General features: G+C 36.6%; 1 protein-coding gene and 1 non-coding gene across 4 annotated transcripts in view; both read left to right on the forward strand.

Moving 5' to 3' along the window:
- abca1a (ATP-binding cassette, sub-family A (ABC1), member 1A) overlaps positions 1-12,743 on the forward strand; it is a 33,589-nt gene extending 20,846 nt beyond the window's left edge. The window contains exons 25-50 of one of the 3 annotated variants that reach the window (XM_059552868.1): positions 492-694; positions 786-834; positions 913-1,026; positions 1,772-1,920; positions 2,006-2,130; positions 2,215-2,313; positions 2,532-2,721; positions 2,839-2,933; positions 3,039-3,071; positions 3,170-3,275; positions 3,384-3,458; positions 4,441-4,610; positions 4,698-4,875; positions 4,961-5,076; positions 5,654-5,798; positions 5,901-6,024; positions 6,500-6,629; positions 6,729-6,849; positions 6,947-7,009; positions 7,118-7,224; positions 7,404-7,545; positions 7,635-7,769; positions 9,563-9,666; positions 9,743-9,835; positions 9,927-10,170; positions 11,195-12,743. In XM_059552868.1, the coding sequence (XP_059408851.1) occupies positions 492-694; positions 786-834; positions 913-1,026; positions 1,772-1,920; positions 2,006-2,130; positions 2,215-2,313; positions 2,532-2,721; positions 2,839-2,933; positions 3,039-3,071; positions 3,170-3,275; positions 3,384-3,458; positions 4,441-4,610; positions 4,698-4,875; positions 4,961-5,076; positions 5,654-5,798; positions 5,901-6,024; positions 6,500-6,629; positions 6,729-6,849; positions 6,947-7,009; positions 7,118-7,224; positions 7,404-7,545; positions 7,635-7,769; positions 9,563-9,666; positions 9,743-9,835; positions 9,927-10,170; positions 11,195-11,335 (3,251 nt within the window). In that variant the 3' untranslated portion in view covers positions 11,336-12,743. Of the gene's footprint in view, positions 1-491; positions 695-785; positions 835-912; positions 1,027-1,771; positions 1,921-2,005; positions 2,131-2,214; positions 2,314-2,531; positions 2,722-2,838; positions 2,934-3,038; positions 3,072-3,169; positions 3,276-3,383; positions 3,459-4,440; positions 4,611-4,697; positions 4,876-4,960; positions 5,077-5,653; positions 5,799-5,900; positions 6,092-6,282; positions 6,338-6,499; positions 6,630-6,728; positions 6,850-6,946; positions 7,010-7,117; positions 7,225-7,403; positions 7,546-7,634; positions 7,770-9,562; positions 9,667-9,742; positions 9,836-9,926; positions 10,171-11,194 lie in introns of those variants that run through there. The other 2 variants (XM_059552869.1, XM_059552870.1) reach the window with 2 other exon arrangements.
- A 450-nt stretch (positions 12,744-13,193) lies between these two features.
- On the forward strand, positions 13,194-13,265 carry trnaa-ugc (transfer RNA alanine (anticodon UGC)). The gene has a single exon. It is a non-coding gene; the product is annotated as a tRNA-Ala (tRNA).
- The last annotated feature ends 586 nt before the right edge of the window (positions 13,266-13,851 follow it).

Below are 13,851 nucleotides of genomic sequence, written 5' to 3' on the forward strand. Positions count from 1 at the left end.
ATTAGATGGAAAAGTAAATATTAGAAATGTTGCGATGAGGAATGTTAGAAATGTTGGCAACTAACGGAAATGAGATTAAGCTAAAGCACTAAAAATTACCAACTAAAATAAATAAAATGTATTTAAAACTAAATAAATTATAATAATTATAAATATTTAATAAAGAAAATAGCAAAAACTAATAAAAATGATAAAAGTACATTTGAAAATGAATCTAAAAATAAAATGAAAAATGTAAAAAGTCCAATTAAAATATTTAAATATATATATATATTATAAATAATACTAAAATAACACTGATATGTATGTAGAGTTAATAAACTTTAAACTGGTTTAAAATAAATAAACTTAAAACTAGTAGATAAACTTCACCCAAAAATGATTCTTTGCTCACCACCTTTGCTCATCTTATTCCGAACCCATTTGTTTTGGAGCAAAGCTCTAGTCATACACACATTTCGAATGTTTTCTCGACTCTTTCCGTGTTCCAGATGTCTCCCTGATCTCCAATGTGATTTTCAAGCACGTTCCTACAGCCAGACTGGTTGAAGATCTCGGGCACGAGATCACTTACGTTCTGCCTTACGAGTCGGCCAAAGACGGAGCGTTTGTGGAGCTCTTTCATGAGATCGACGACCGGCTCACTGACCTCGGCATTTCTAGCTACGGCATCTCTGACACAACCCTGGAGGAGGTAACATATATCATTGAAATCATTTCAATTCAGCTGACTTCGTTCAAGAAAGTCAATATAATTGGTTTGTGCTTCTGGTTATTTTGAGCAGATTTTCCTCAAGGTGGCAGAGGACAATGGTGTTGATGCAGAGATGTCAGGTAAAACCGAACACATCTGTCAGTGTTTCATGTAAACATTTAGCAGTGGTGTCTTACTCTGGTTTTGTCGTGGATCAGATGGGATTATACCTGCACGCAGGAACCGGAGACATGCTTTTGGTGACCATCAGAGCTGCCTGAAGCCTTTCACTGAAGACGACTTTGATCTCAATGACTCTGAAGGTGATCCAGGTAGTTACTTTACCCATCCTTCATCCATCCCACTTACTATAAATATATTCTGAAATCTGAACCATCATCTCATTGTGTTGAAGTTTTAATGTCAGTTCATTAAGATTTTTTTATTTGAGTCTGTGTTATTTTAGTATCTTAAATCTTCTATTATAGTATTTGTAAATATTTTAATTCATTTTTACTTTTTTATGTTCCGTTTTCAATAAAATGTTTATGCTGTGGTATATTTTCTGGTTTGTTTTTATTAGTACCTTTTTTTTTTAATTATTTTATTTTATTTTTTACTCAAATTAGAACTAAATTCAGAAATACCAAAATATTTATTTTTTATTATTTTATTTTATTAAAGTAAATGTTTATTTTATTTAAAATCATGTTTATATATATATATAAGTTTTTTAATTACAAGAATTTAATTAAAATAAACATTAATTTTCTATTAAAATAAAATAATACAAAAATATATTTAGATTTTTTCACATCAGTATTATCAATATATAAACAATACCGATTTTATTTTTGTTATTTTGATTATTTTTGTGGGGTATTTCAATTCTGTTATTTAGTTCAAACTGTCTGTTTAAACAAATCAGTTAATTTGTTCATTAGTTTTATTACTATGTATTTCTATTTTGTATATGATGTCATATGAATGAAAATACATTATTATTCCTTGCACTTGGTTACCGGAAGACGTGAAAAATGGAAAACTAGTTTCATATTTGGTAACGTGCCCCTGCAGAATCTCGTGAGACGGACTGGTTGGGTGGTGCTGATGGTAAAGGGTCGTACCAGGTGAAGGGCTGGAGTCTGAAGAGACAGCAGTTTGTAGCTCTGCTCTGGAAACGCTTCCTGTACGCCCGGCGCTCCCGGAAAGGTTTCTTTGCTCAGGTATGGTCTCCATATTATATTATACAGAGCATGTCTATGTTCGCTGTTCCTTAAATGTAATGTCCTTGAAAATGTACATTTCCAGATTGTGCTTCCCGCTGTGTTCGTGTGCATCGCTCTGGGGTTCAGTCTCATTGTCCCTCCATTCGGAAAGTATCCTAGTCTCGCTCTGGAGCCCAGCATGTATGGGGAGCAGTTCTCCTTCGTCAGGTACACGCTACCCTCCACCCACCTGAGCCTGCGCTTTCATTCCCATGATTCTTTGAGAGTCTAATGATTGGTTTTTCACTACAGCAATGATGCGCCTGAGGACAGACACACAAACAATTTACTCGAAGCTCTGATGGACAGTCCGGCTTACAGCGAACAATGCAAAGATGAGCAAAACGCTGGGTAAGTCCTCAAAGCTTTTTGCAATTGCAATTTTTATATATTATGCAAAAAAATTCTGAATTGTAAAATAAAATGTTGCAATTGCTTATTTATTTGTGGTGGAAACAGGGTTCCATATATTTGAGGATCCAATAAGTTGTAATAAGTTCCAATAAGTTTGGAAGGTTGAAATTTATTTTTGTGCATGTGTGTGTGTGTGTGTGTGTGTGTGTGAGCAGTAGCAAATCATGCGCGATTAAAGATGGAGAGTGGATGGTTCCAGAGGTTCCTGAGAGCATTCGGGACATATTCCTAAAAGGGAACTGGAGTATGGAAAACCCATCGCCTCTGTGTGAGTGCAGTTGTGAAGAAAGGAAAAAGATGCTTCCGGAGTGTCCGCCAGGAGCAGGTGGTCTGCCACCGCCTCAGGTAGACATATTCACCAAATATTGTACTTCTATAACAACATTATTTCATTTTACATTATTATGTTACAACGTCAGCACGACATTGTGTTCATTGAACTTCTCTTTTTATTTTCCTAAGATCAAAGTCACCGTTAATGAAACCTTGCAGAATCTGACAGGCAAAAACATTTCAGACTACTTGGTCAAAACATATGCACAGATTATTGGGAAAAGGTGAGTTATGCCAATCCAGAAATAAAGGCTTGCTTGTTAACCCTTTTTTTTTTTTTCATTCTCATGGCAGCACTTTAATTGTGTATTGTGTTGTTTTGTGTTCAGCTTGAAGAACAAGCTCTGGGTCAACGAATTCAGGTATACCTATCAGTTCAGATCTGTTATGATGAGGAAAGTAATAATAATCTAGTGGATGAGCTGGGCCTCAAATCTCTTTCTCATTGGCTGTTTTACAGGTATGGTGGATTCTCATTGGGTGCGAGAAGTTCACAGGCCCTCCCCCCTGGTGATGAGATCACTGATGCCATCTCTCACATTCGTAAACGCTTCAGTCTTCAAGCGGTATGTCACCTGCATTACGTTTATGACTGATGTTTAAGATTTACCGGCAAAATGTTTGAGATTTTCTGACCTTAATCCAGTTTTCAATTTTAATTTTGCAACCCGCAGGGAACCGCAGCTGACCGCTTTCTGGCAAGCCTGTCGATTTTTATCCGGGGTCTCGATACCAAGAACAATGTGAAGGTGAGTACACTGCATTCTGACTGGATGTATTTGGCTGACCATACAGACATACAGTGCATGTCATGTTTGTCATAGTCATGATGAAAGCTTTATACAAGTTGTGAAATAAAGACTTTACAAGACTTACAAGTGTTTGATTCTGTAAACATATCTAATAGATTTCCTGGCAGTGTTAACACTTTTTATGCACAGATTTAGTTATTGTCCATAAAAAAATTTGCTAAAATTAAGATGCCATTATATAAATAATTGTTAGTGTAAGTTGCATATGCACGTGTATTTATATTTGCATTATATATAATAAAGGACTACAACTACATAAATAATAAAATGAAAAAAATACGTGTGTAAAAATGCAAAAAGAAAATACATGTACAGCATATATATATTAAATATATTTATATTTCTAAAAATATAAAAATATTATATATATATATATATATATATATATAATATAAATATATAATATAATTATTTTAGTTATTTATACACTTGTAGTTATTAGATAATATAGATATTTAATTACAAATATATATATATATATATATATATATATATATATATATATATATATATACTGTATATACATACACACACAGTATAATTGTTAGTGTAAATTGTATATGCACTTGTAGTTATTATATTTGCATTATATATAATAAAGAACCACAAGTACATAAATAATAAAATGTCAAAAATAAATTTAAAAAACGTGTGTGAAAATGCAAAATGAAAATACATGTATTCAGAGGTCTTAATGTCTTTTATATCAATGCAGTTAAGAGATGGAGGCTGTTAGATACTGACACAATGCTACGTTGTCAGTCAGTTGAGGCCTAAATTAATCTATTTTTGCAGATTGGACAGTCAATTATTATGCCAGAGCTCATAAACATTGCTGATTCTACAGTATCAAGGAGCTTTAAGGGAATTTTTTTGTCTATTAGAGCGAGAAGAGTGACATGACTGTGTCCTATTGCAGATCTGGTTCAATAATAAAGGCTGGCACAGTATCGGAGGGTTCCTCAATGTCATGAACAATGCCGTCCTGCGTGCTAATCTGCCCCCCGGCCTGGATCGGTCCAAATTCGGGATCAAAGCATTCAACCATCCACTCAACCTCACCAAAGAGCAGCTCTCACAGGTGGCACTGTAAGTAACCCGGAGCGCAGATCATGCTCCACTACATTTACACACAAGTCTTGACATCTCTGACCTTTGACCCCATCTGCTTCCCAGAATGACGACCTCAGTCGACGTGCTGGTGTCCATCTGTGTCATCTTCGCCATGTCCTTTGTGCCGGCCAGCTTTGTGGTGTTCCTCATCCAGGAGAGAGTGAATAAAGCCAAACACATGCAGTTCATTAGTGGAGTGCAGCCCTTCCTCTACTGGCTGGCCAACTTTGTGTGGGACATGGTGAGGATTTTGTAAAATGTTCTTACTCTAAATGTGTCAGTATCTGTTCAAATGCTGTTTGACTGAATGCATGTTTGTCCTTTAGTGCAACTACATTGTCCCAGCGACCCTGGTCATCATCATCTTCATCTGTTTCCAGCAAGAGGCCTATGTGTCCTCCACCAATCTTCCTGTTCTTGCCCTCCTGCTGTTGCTCTATGGGTAAGAGGCAAAAAATCTGTCTAGTGGTCCTTACTATGTGGTACTACTTTTCAAAAGTTTGTGTCAGTAAGGTTTCTTTGAAAGGTTTCTTTCTATTTCTTTGAAGAAATGATTACTTTTATTCAGCAAGGTTGCATTGGATTGATCACAAGTGTCAGGAAAGACATTTATAATGTTACAAAAATATTGTCCTTTGAACTTTCTAAACATTAAAATCCTGAAAAAATTTAGCATGGTTTCCCTTTTTTTTTTTTTATAATCAATGTTTTTTCAGCAGCAAATCAGCATAAAAGAAGGATCATGTAACACTTTCTGAAAATTCAGATTTGCATCACAGGAATAAGTTACATTTTAACTTATATTACAATAGAAAACAGTTTTTTAACGCAGTAACACTGTTTCGCAATATTTACTTTTTTTACTCTTGCTGAGCTTAGGAGACTTCATATGAAAACATAAATAAATGTAACCGACCCCAATCTTCAGCAGATTTTGATAGACTACTTGTATGATATCTACAAAAATATGTCACTAATATGAAAGCATTGGCCATGTGCATTTCTTTGTGTCCATCTAGGTGGTCCATAACACCCCTGATGTACCCAGCATCATTCTTCTTTAAGATTCCCAGTACAGCGTATGTGGTTTTGACCAGCATTAACATCCTCATTGGAATAAATGGCAGCGTATCCACGTTCGTCCTGGAGCTTTTCGGCAGCAACGTAAGTTCATATTACACAGCTGTGCTTGATTATAAATAATGTAATCTAACTCAAAAAGAACCCCTAAATGAACTGTGGCTGTTTCTCCTCATTGTTTTCCAGGAGATTGGTGGCATCAATGACATCTTGAAGAATGTGTTCCTGATCTTCCCTCACTTCTGTCTGGGCAGAGGTCTGATTGACATGGTGAAGAACCAAGCTATGGCTGAAGCTCTGGAGAGATTTGGTGTGTACCATTCTCACAAATACAACTTTTACATTGAAATGTTCTTTTTAGAATGTTCATTTAGAATGTCCACTCTAACCGAACAGGGAGTTTCAAGTGTTTTTCCCCAGATATTGTTTCAATAATTGGTGATGTTGATTTGGTAAGGGACCCTGGGTCAAAGTGACATCTAGTTGTGGACATAACAAGTCCTGGATCATTTCCTTAGGACTGTAGCTGCTCAAACATATTTTCCTCTGAACAAAATCACATTCTAAGAAAGACATCAGGTCCGAATGAAGCAAAATTTAGTCGGTAGACCTTGGTTGTTTCCAAAACCTAGTGATGTACAGTCTAATTCAATTCTGATTGAAAACTGAAAATATTTAACCCATATTTAAGTGTTCTGTGTATTTTTATGCTTGTTAAATTATTATGTCTTTAAGTCAGACATTTAAATCAGTTGTGCATGATCTCTGTGTCTGACTTTTTTCAGGTGAGAATCGATTCCGCTCTCCTCTGGCGTGGGACATGGTGGGCAAGAATCTCTTTGCTATGGCCTTAGAGGGAGCGATTTTCTTCTGCATCACCATCCTTATCCAGTACCGTTTCTGCATCAAGGCCAGGTAATGATACGTTCATGCCTCACGGTTCAAAACCTTTTTAAATACAAGTAAAAAGTGTTTTTAATGCATGTAATAAATGATCTGTTTTGGTAATAACAGGCCGTTCAGCACTAAGCTGACAGCGATCGGAGAGGAGGACGAGGATGTGGCCAGAGAGAGGCAGAGGATCTTAAGCGGAGGAGGACATACTGATATCCTGGAGCTCAAACAGCTCACCAAGGTCTGTGTTCTATATATATATATATATATATATATTTTCTTTTTTATAATAATTTTTTATAATAATTATTTACATAATAATATTTCTTATTCTGCAGGTTTATAAGCGAAAGCAGAAGCCAGCAGTAGACAGACTGTGTGTGGGCATCCCACCGGGAGAGGTGAGATCAGTTTATTTATTTTATTTGTTTAGTTTAGTCTGGTCTTGTATATGATCTGAATAAACAGATGCTGATTAGGGTTTTGATAATATTATGTTCTTTCATCAGTGTTTTGGGTTGCTCGGCGTGAACGGAGCTGGAAAGACAAGCACCTTCAAAATGCTGACAGGAGATTCTGTTGTCACTAGCGGAGAGGCCTACTTGGCAGGAAAGAGGTACACAAATTAAAACAGTAATGCTTTAAACACAGGAGTTTTTGTGACTTAGACGTCATTGATATGCTAGTGCAACCCTAAAAAACATTGTGTGCCCTTACATAACATTTCAGAAATGTGTTTGAGTGTGTCATGACCCTTTTAATAATAGTACCAAACTCTTGGCTTGTTTACTGCAGTGTGCTGACAGAGATCGGTGAAGTGCATCAGAATATGGGCTACTGTCCGCAGTTTGATGCCATCAGTGATCTGCTGACTGGTCGAGAACATCTGGAGTTTTACGCCATTCTGCGGGGCATCCCAGAGAAGGAAGTGTGCGAGGTCAGTTTTTAGCTGCCTTTAGGGAAAGTCTGATTACTAATGTCGCAGCTGGTTATCGAGGGATCTGATTGGTTGCTTGTTGGTCACAGGTGGCAGATTGGGGCATTCGTAAACTAGGCTTGATGAAGTACGTAGACAAAGCAGCAGGAAGCTACAGCGGGGGAAACATGAGGAAGCTCTCCACCGCTATGGCACTCATCGGAGGACCGCCAGTGGTGTTCTTGGTGAGTGTGCATCTAACTTTATGATCATTTCATCAATCATAATCCAAAAATGCATCGCAGGTTTCTATTGATTGGTATGGAGAGCAGGGAATAACAACGCTACATGTAAATAATAAATTGCAAATGCATTATAAAATACAAATGCAACTATACAATTATACATAGTAATCAAAGTCAAGCAAAATAATTGAAATCCACTAAAATATATATATTAAAAGCAAAAAAAAAAAAAATATATATATATATATATATATATATATTAGGGGTGTAACGATACGCGTATTCGTATTGAACCGTTCGGTACGAGGCTTTCGGTTCGGTACGCGGTACGCATTATGGACCGAACGGTTCGTTGGACTAATTAATTATATTTGGAAAATAAAAAAAATTGTGAAATATAATGATATGCGTTCAACAAGGTAGCCCAATAACCCAAACGACGTAACAGGCAATGCCCCTGACACCCCCGAAGAAGAAAAAAACACCAACTTATATGTTTATGTTAGGCTACTCAGTCAGGCGCTCGCTCGCACACTCAGTAATACACGCTGAAGGCCCGTTGCAAAATGGCTAATGCGTTTAACAGACCAGAAATAGAAGATCCTCCAATAACCAACAGGTCTGGTGTTTGGGTGCACTTTGGATTCCCTGTAAGCTATAATGGTGATGGCAAGAAAGTGGTGGATAAAAAAAACAACGATATGTCGCATCTAGGGTACACCAGCGGGAATACAAAAAAAAAAACACCAGCGGGAATACTTGAAACATGTCAACTCATTTACGCCGACATCACCTTAGCGTGTCAGTATCTGGGAAAAGACGGAAAAAAGGAGAAACATACACGCAACAAACTATCCCCGCAGCATTTAGACAGACATTTCCAACGGATTCAAACAGGGCAAAAGACATCACCACGGCGATTGGTAGGCTACATTTACGTTATAGCCGCGGATATGAGACCTTACTATTTACCATTCATTCTATCATCACCATTATAGCTTACAGGGAATCCAAAGTGAACCCAAACACCAGACCTGATGGTTATTGGATGATCTTCTATTTCTGGTCTGTTAAATGCATTAGCCATTTTGCAACGAGCCTTCAGCGCGTACTGAGTGAGCGAGCGCCTTACTCTGTAGTGGAAAACGTAGGTTTTAAGAACATGCTTAATGTAATTGAGCCCCGTTACAATATTCCTTCACGAGCCCATTTCAGACAGACCGTAATTCCTGCTTTGTTCCAAAAAACATAAGCCCTATAGAGAACCAATTGAGTAAAAACACACTCAATATAAAGAGTTCTTGAGTTCCATATAAAAAGTTACATCTTTGTATTTGTTCAGAACTAATATAACATTTTCATTTTTTTTTATTTAAGAGCTGTTTTTGTTTTATACAGTATGCTGCTAAGAAAACACCATAGAAGATGGGTAAAGAATAGCTCCATCATTGTTCATTGTAAAAAAAAAGAAACATACTTTGTTAGTTTTAATAAATAAAACATTTTTTAAAAATCATGGAAATTTATCTGCCAATTTTTTCTTTTTGCTGTATCTAAAAAGTACCGAACCGTACCGAACCGAACCGTGACACCAGTGTATTGTATCGAAACGAACCGTGAATTTTGTGAACCGTTACACCCCTAATATATATATATATATATATATATATATATACATAGTCAGTCAGAGTGGAGGAACATGATCACGCTCTTCCTGCTCTTTATAATGTTCTGCTTGTGTTTCCTGCTGAATTTGTGGGCGACGGTTAACCTGACTGTTGTTGTGGTTACAGGACGAACCCACCACTGGGATGGACCCCAAAGCCCGGCGGGCCCTGTGGAACTGCATCCTCAGCATTATTAAAGAGGGACGCTCGGTCGTCCTGACTTCACACAGGTGAGAGAGCCTCAGTCAGTGTGCTTTATTCTTGTAATTTGACTTCTTTGCATGACTTTGCTGGGTTTTTCTGCAGTATGGAGGAGTGTGAAGCGCTCTGCACTCGTATGGCCATCATGGTGAACGGCAGGTTCCGCTGTCTGGGCAGTGTGCAGCACTTAAAGAACAAGTAAGAGGTTACACATCAGGATTTTGAATCATTCCAGAGAATCGACTCTTTTGAATCAGTTCGTTGAACCCTTTTGCTGTGGCTGTTCCAGGTTCGGTGACGGGTACACCATCATCCTGCGGGTGGCGGGGGCCGATCCGCAGCTGGAGCCGGTGATGGAGTTCATCGAGAAGGAGCTGCCGGGCAGCACGCTGAAGGAGAAGCACAGGAACATGCTGCAGTACCAGCTGCCCTCGTCACTGACATCCCTCGCCCGCATCTTCAACATCCTCTCCAAGAACAAAGAGCAGCTCCACATCGAGGACTACTCCATCTCACAGACCACTTTAGACCAAGTAAGAGCGGATCGAGATGTTTTCTGTCATATTCAGTGTCCCTCAGATTTAAAAGTGCAACAGTTTGCTAAAAGTAATTGTTGGAGTCAGAAAACACACAAATATAGCAAAATCTACTACACTGCTTTGAATTTTTATATTTTTTTATGAAATCAAAACTTTTTTTCCCCCAAGCACACATTAAATTGATCAAAAGTGCCTGTAAAGACAACTATAATGTTCAAAAAAAGTTTTCTATTTCAAATAGATGCTGCTCTTTAGAACTTTCTATTCATCAAAAAATCCTGAATAAAGCAAGTATCATGGTTTACACCAAAATATGAAGCAGCACAGCTGTTTTCAACATTGATAATAATCAGAAATGATTTCTGAAGAATCATTTGACACTGAAGACTGATTCGCAGGAATAAATTGCATTTAAAAATATATTAAAATAGAAAACAAGTCACAAGTTTTCTTTAAATGTAATAATATTTCAATATTTTGTAATATTACTGTTATAATAAGCAGAGAATAAATCAGCAAAAAATTAAATAAGGAAAAAACTGCTGTTATAAATTTCAGTTATTTTAAATTATAATAATATTTCAATATTTCATTATATTACTGTTATAATAAGCAACAATAAGCAACATTTAATAATATTGTGGTATTTCATAATATTACTGTTATAATAAGCAAACATTAAATGAAGCAACAACAACAACAAAAATAAGCAAGAGGCTACAATAAAATACAATTGTAAATTGCATTAACCTTTCTAGATATTGCTGTTTTTGTTGTATTTTTGATCAAATAAACTCATAAAATGCTTGGTGAGCATAAAAGACGAAAATCTTACTGACTCCCAACTTTTAAGTGTTTGTGTAAATTAAAAAACTAAAACAAATGAAAGAAAGAACAAAAACAAAAACTGGAATTTTGCATGAAAAGGCCAAACAAAAATGCAAAATTAGAAATAAGATTTCAAAACTATGTAAACGCCATTGGTTGAGTCTTACATTTGTTCGTCTGTTCATTTCAGGTATTTTTCAATTTTGCCAAGGACCAAAGTGACGAGGACCACTTAAAAGACATTTCCATTAATAAAAACGATGCCGTTGTGGACATTTCTCACCTGAACGCCTTCCTCGTAGATGAGAAGGCCAAAGAGACGGTGGTGTGATCCGCCAATCAATGGATACAACAATCCACCTTCATGGGACTAATGTGTCATTTTTTTGTACTACTCTTTAGTTTTTTGTTCAATTTTTCAGCTGTGTGTCTTTGTGCCCATAAGAGGGTGCTGGACCTGAAACACACTACTGAAACAAACAATGCAAATCAATGCAAAAAAGAAAGAAAACAAACACCGATGACAGCGAGGCCGAGCCTGGTGCTTGTTGCTCCGTCATGGTGAACGCGAGGAAACTTGAAGCTGTTCGCTCCACTAGCGGTGAATGTTTGATTGACAAGACGTCTGCGAAAATATAATTCAGATACTGCCAATGTGATGTCGAATTCAGGGCCAAAGTTCATCTCCTCATTTAGCACAGGCTTCAAACTTTGAATTTCAGCAGCTACTTTACTTTTTTAGATATGCATTTTAAAACTATACTCAAATGATATTTTGATGCAATGACGTGCAATGTTTCATGGTTGTTATTGTCAAGTGTTTGAAAGTGATGTGCCTTGAAACAACACTCCGCTAATGGACTCGAAGCGTGGAGCACACACCGTCATCAAAGCTACAGTGATATTTACATCTACTGTGAAGACGGAGCTGATGACTTTAGAAGTTAATTGCATGCTTTACATGGATGCCATGTTTAGGACGCCATTGTAAACTCAAGCATGTTCTAGCTTTGTTATCCTGAAGTATTTCTGCGTGGGTTTCAACAGATGTTGGTTGGTGGGCGAGTTTATATTGTGTGAAACTGTACAGAAACAAATAATTTCCGTGCCAAACCAGATCAAGTGGTTTAAAATCATTGTTGGATTTTATTATAGTGGATCTCAGCGGGCTACTAAATGTTACATTTTTGTTGTTGTTGTTGTTGTCTACACTGTGCAATTTGAAAAGACTTTCCTCGTACAGTGAGGCCTTGAGAGACGACAGCTACAGTTTTTTCCTATGACATTCACAGGCCTCTGGTACAGGAGGTAGTATCTCAAGATGTGCCTCCTTATACTAAATGCCTATGTTTAGTTTATTATACCACTTTTATGATCTCAAACAATGGCACCGTTGTTCTTCGCCTACAGTGTAAAGTGACCAAAAACAACAAGGTGCTACCGATTGAGTTAATTTTTTATCACAAGGTGCTTTTTAGTCAGACACCCCCTTTAAAAATTAAGCAACAATCCCTGCTGCTCATCTGAATGACATGTAAGAAGAAGAAGAAAAAACAAGTATTGTCTTTGGTCCAAAACTGAAGCACTTTATAATGTTAAACTGGACTTGACATTCACAAACAGGACATTTTGTGTTTAACAAAAGGTTTATAGATCATTTTAGATGTCCCACCGTGACCATTATTTTCTGTTACAATGTATGTGTTTACATTTGAAATATTAAAAATCTATTTCAGTCACTCTTGTGCCCTTTTTCTGTTCTATTCAGGTGTTGTGTGTAATTTCTCAACTGTGAGTAACAGAAAAAAATAATTGCAGTAAGTAAAAATAATAAAAATGATTTATAAAAATAAAAAAGGACAAATTTACTGGTGATGTACTTGCATATGAACGTTAAATTTGATTTTATATGCATTAATAATAAATGAACAACTGAAGAAAAAAAAACGTGTTTAGAAACATGCAAAAAACATGCCGCTCTCTGAATAATTTTTTTCCACGTAAACAAAACTTTTTTTTGGGGGGGGGGGGGGGGTCGTTATTCCAAAAAAAACAAATGGTTTAATGTTAACATATTTAATGTTAAGCGACGTTAGATAGAATATATAGAATGATATTTCATGTTACAACGTTAAGCACGTCATGCAAGTGAATGTTCCTGAGCGCTCTTTCCTTAGTATTGTATCGGTGGGGATGTAGCTCAGTGGTAGAGCGCATGCTTTGCATGTATGAGGCCCCGGGTTCAATCCCCGGCATCTCCACTTTTATTTTTGGTGTGTCGGGCAAACTTTTTGTGAATTCTTAACTACGAAGGAAAATAATGGATTTTAACAAAATAATCTGTAGCTTCAGATAACACTACCTTATCTTATGATTTTACGATTTTCACAATTTTATCTCTGCGCAAAAAACATGTCCACTGGATCTCCATAATGTGACAAGGGTGATTTATGTGATCGCACTACTTCATTCTTTCCGCTAGATGGTGCTAAAGTCCCAGTAAACGAGCTCAATAGTTCGAATCACTGTAACGAATCGGTTCGTTCAAACGGTTTGTTTCAATGAACATCTTCACAGATTCTTTCCAGGTAAGTGTTTGCAGTATCCTCTGCGGTATTTACATTTACGTTTACTGTTTTATTTTATTAACCACTGTTGCCGAAAAGGTATTCATAGATCATGGTCGATTATTGTAACATTTTGTCAAAAACGTAATTTCCGATTTGTAATGTTAAGTTATTCGATACATATTATATGTAAAAAATTATTCCCATTGACATTAAATGGTAGTTTTCTCCTAAACAATAACGTCTATTGCAGTTACCGATTACTAAAGAAAAAATAAGA

The sequence above is a fragment of the Carassius carassius genome, chromosome 6 (assembly GCF_963082965.1).
Source record: "Carassius carassius chromosome 6, fCarCar2.1, whole genome shotgun sequence".
Lineage (NCBI taxonomy): Eukaryota > Metazoa > Chordata > Actinopteri > Cypriniformes > Cyprinidae > Carassius > Carassius carassius.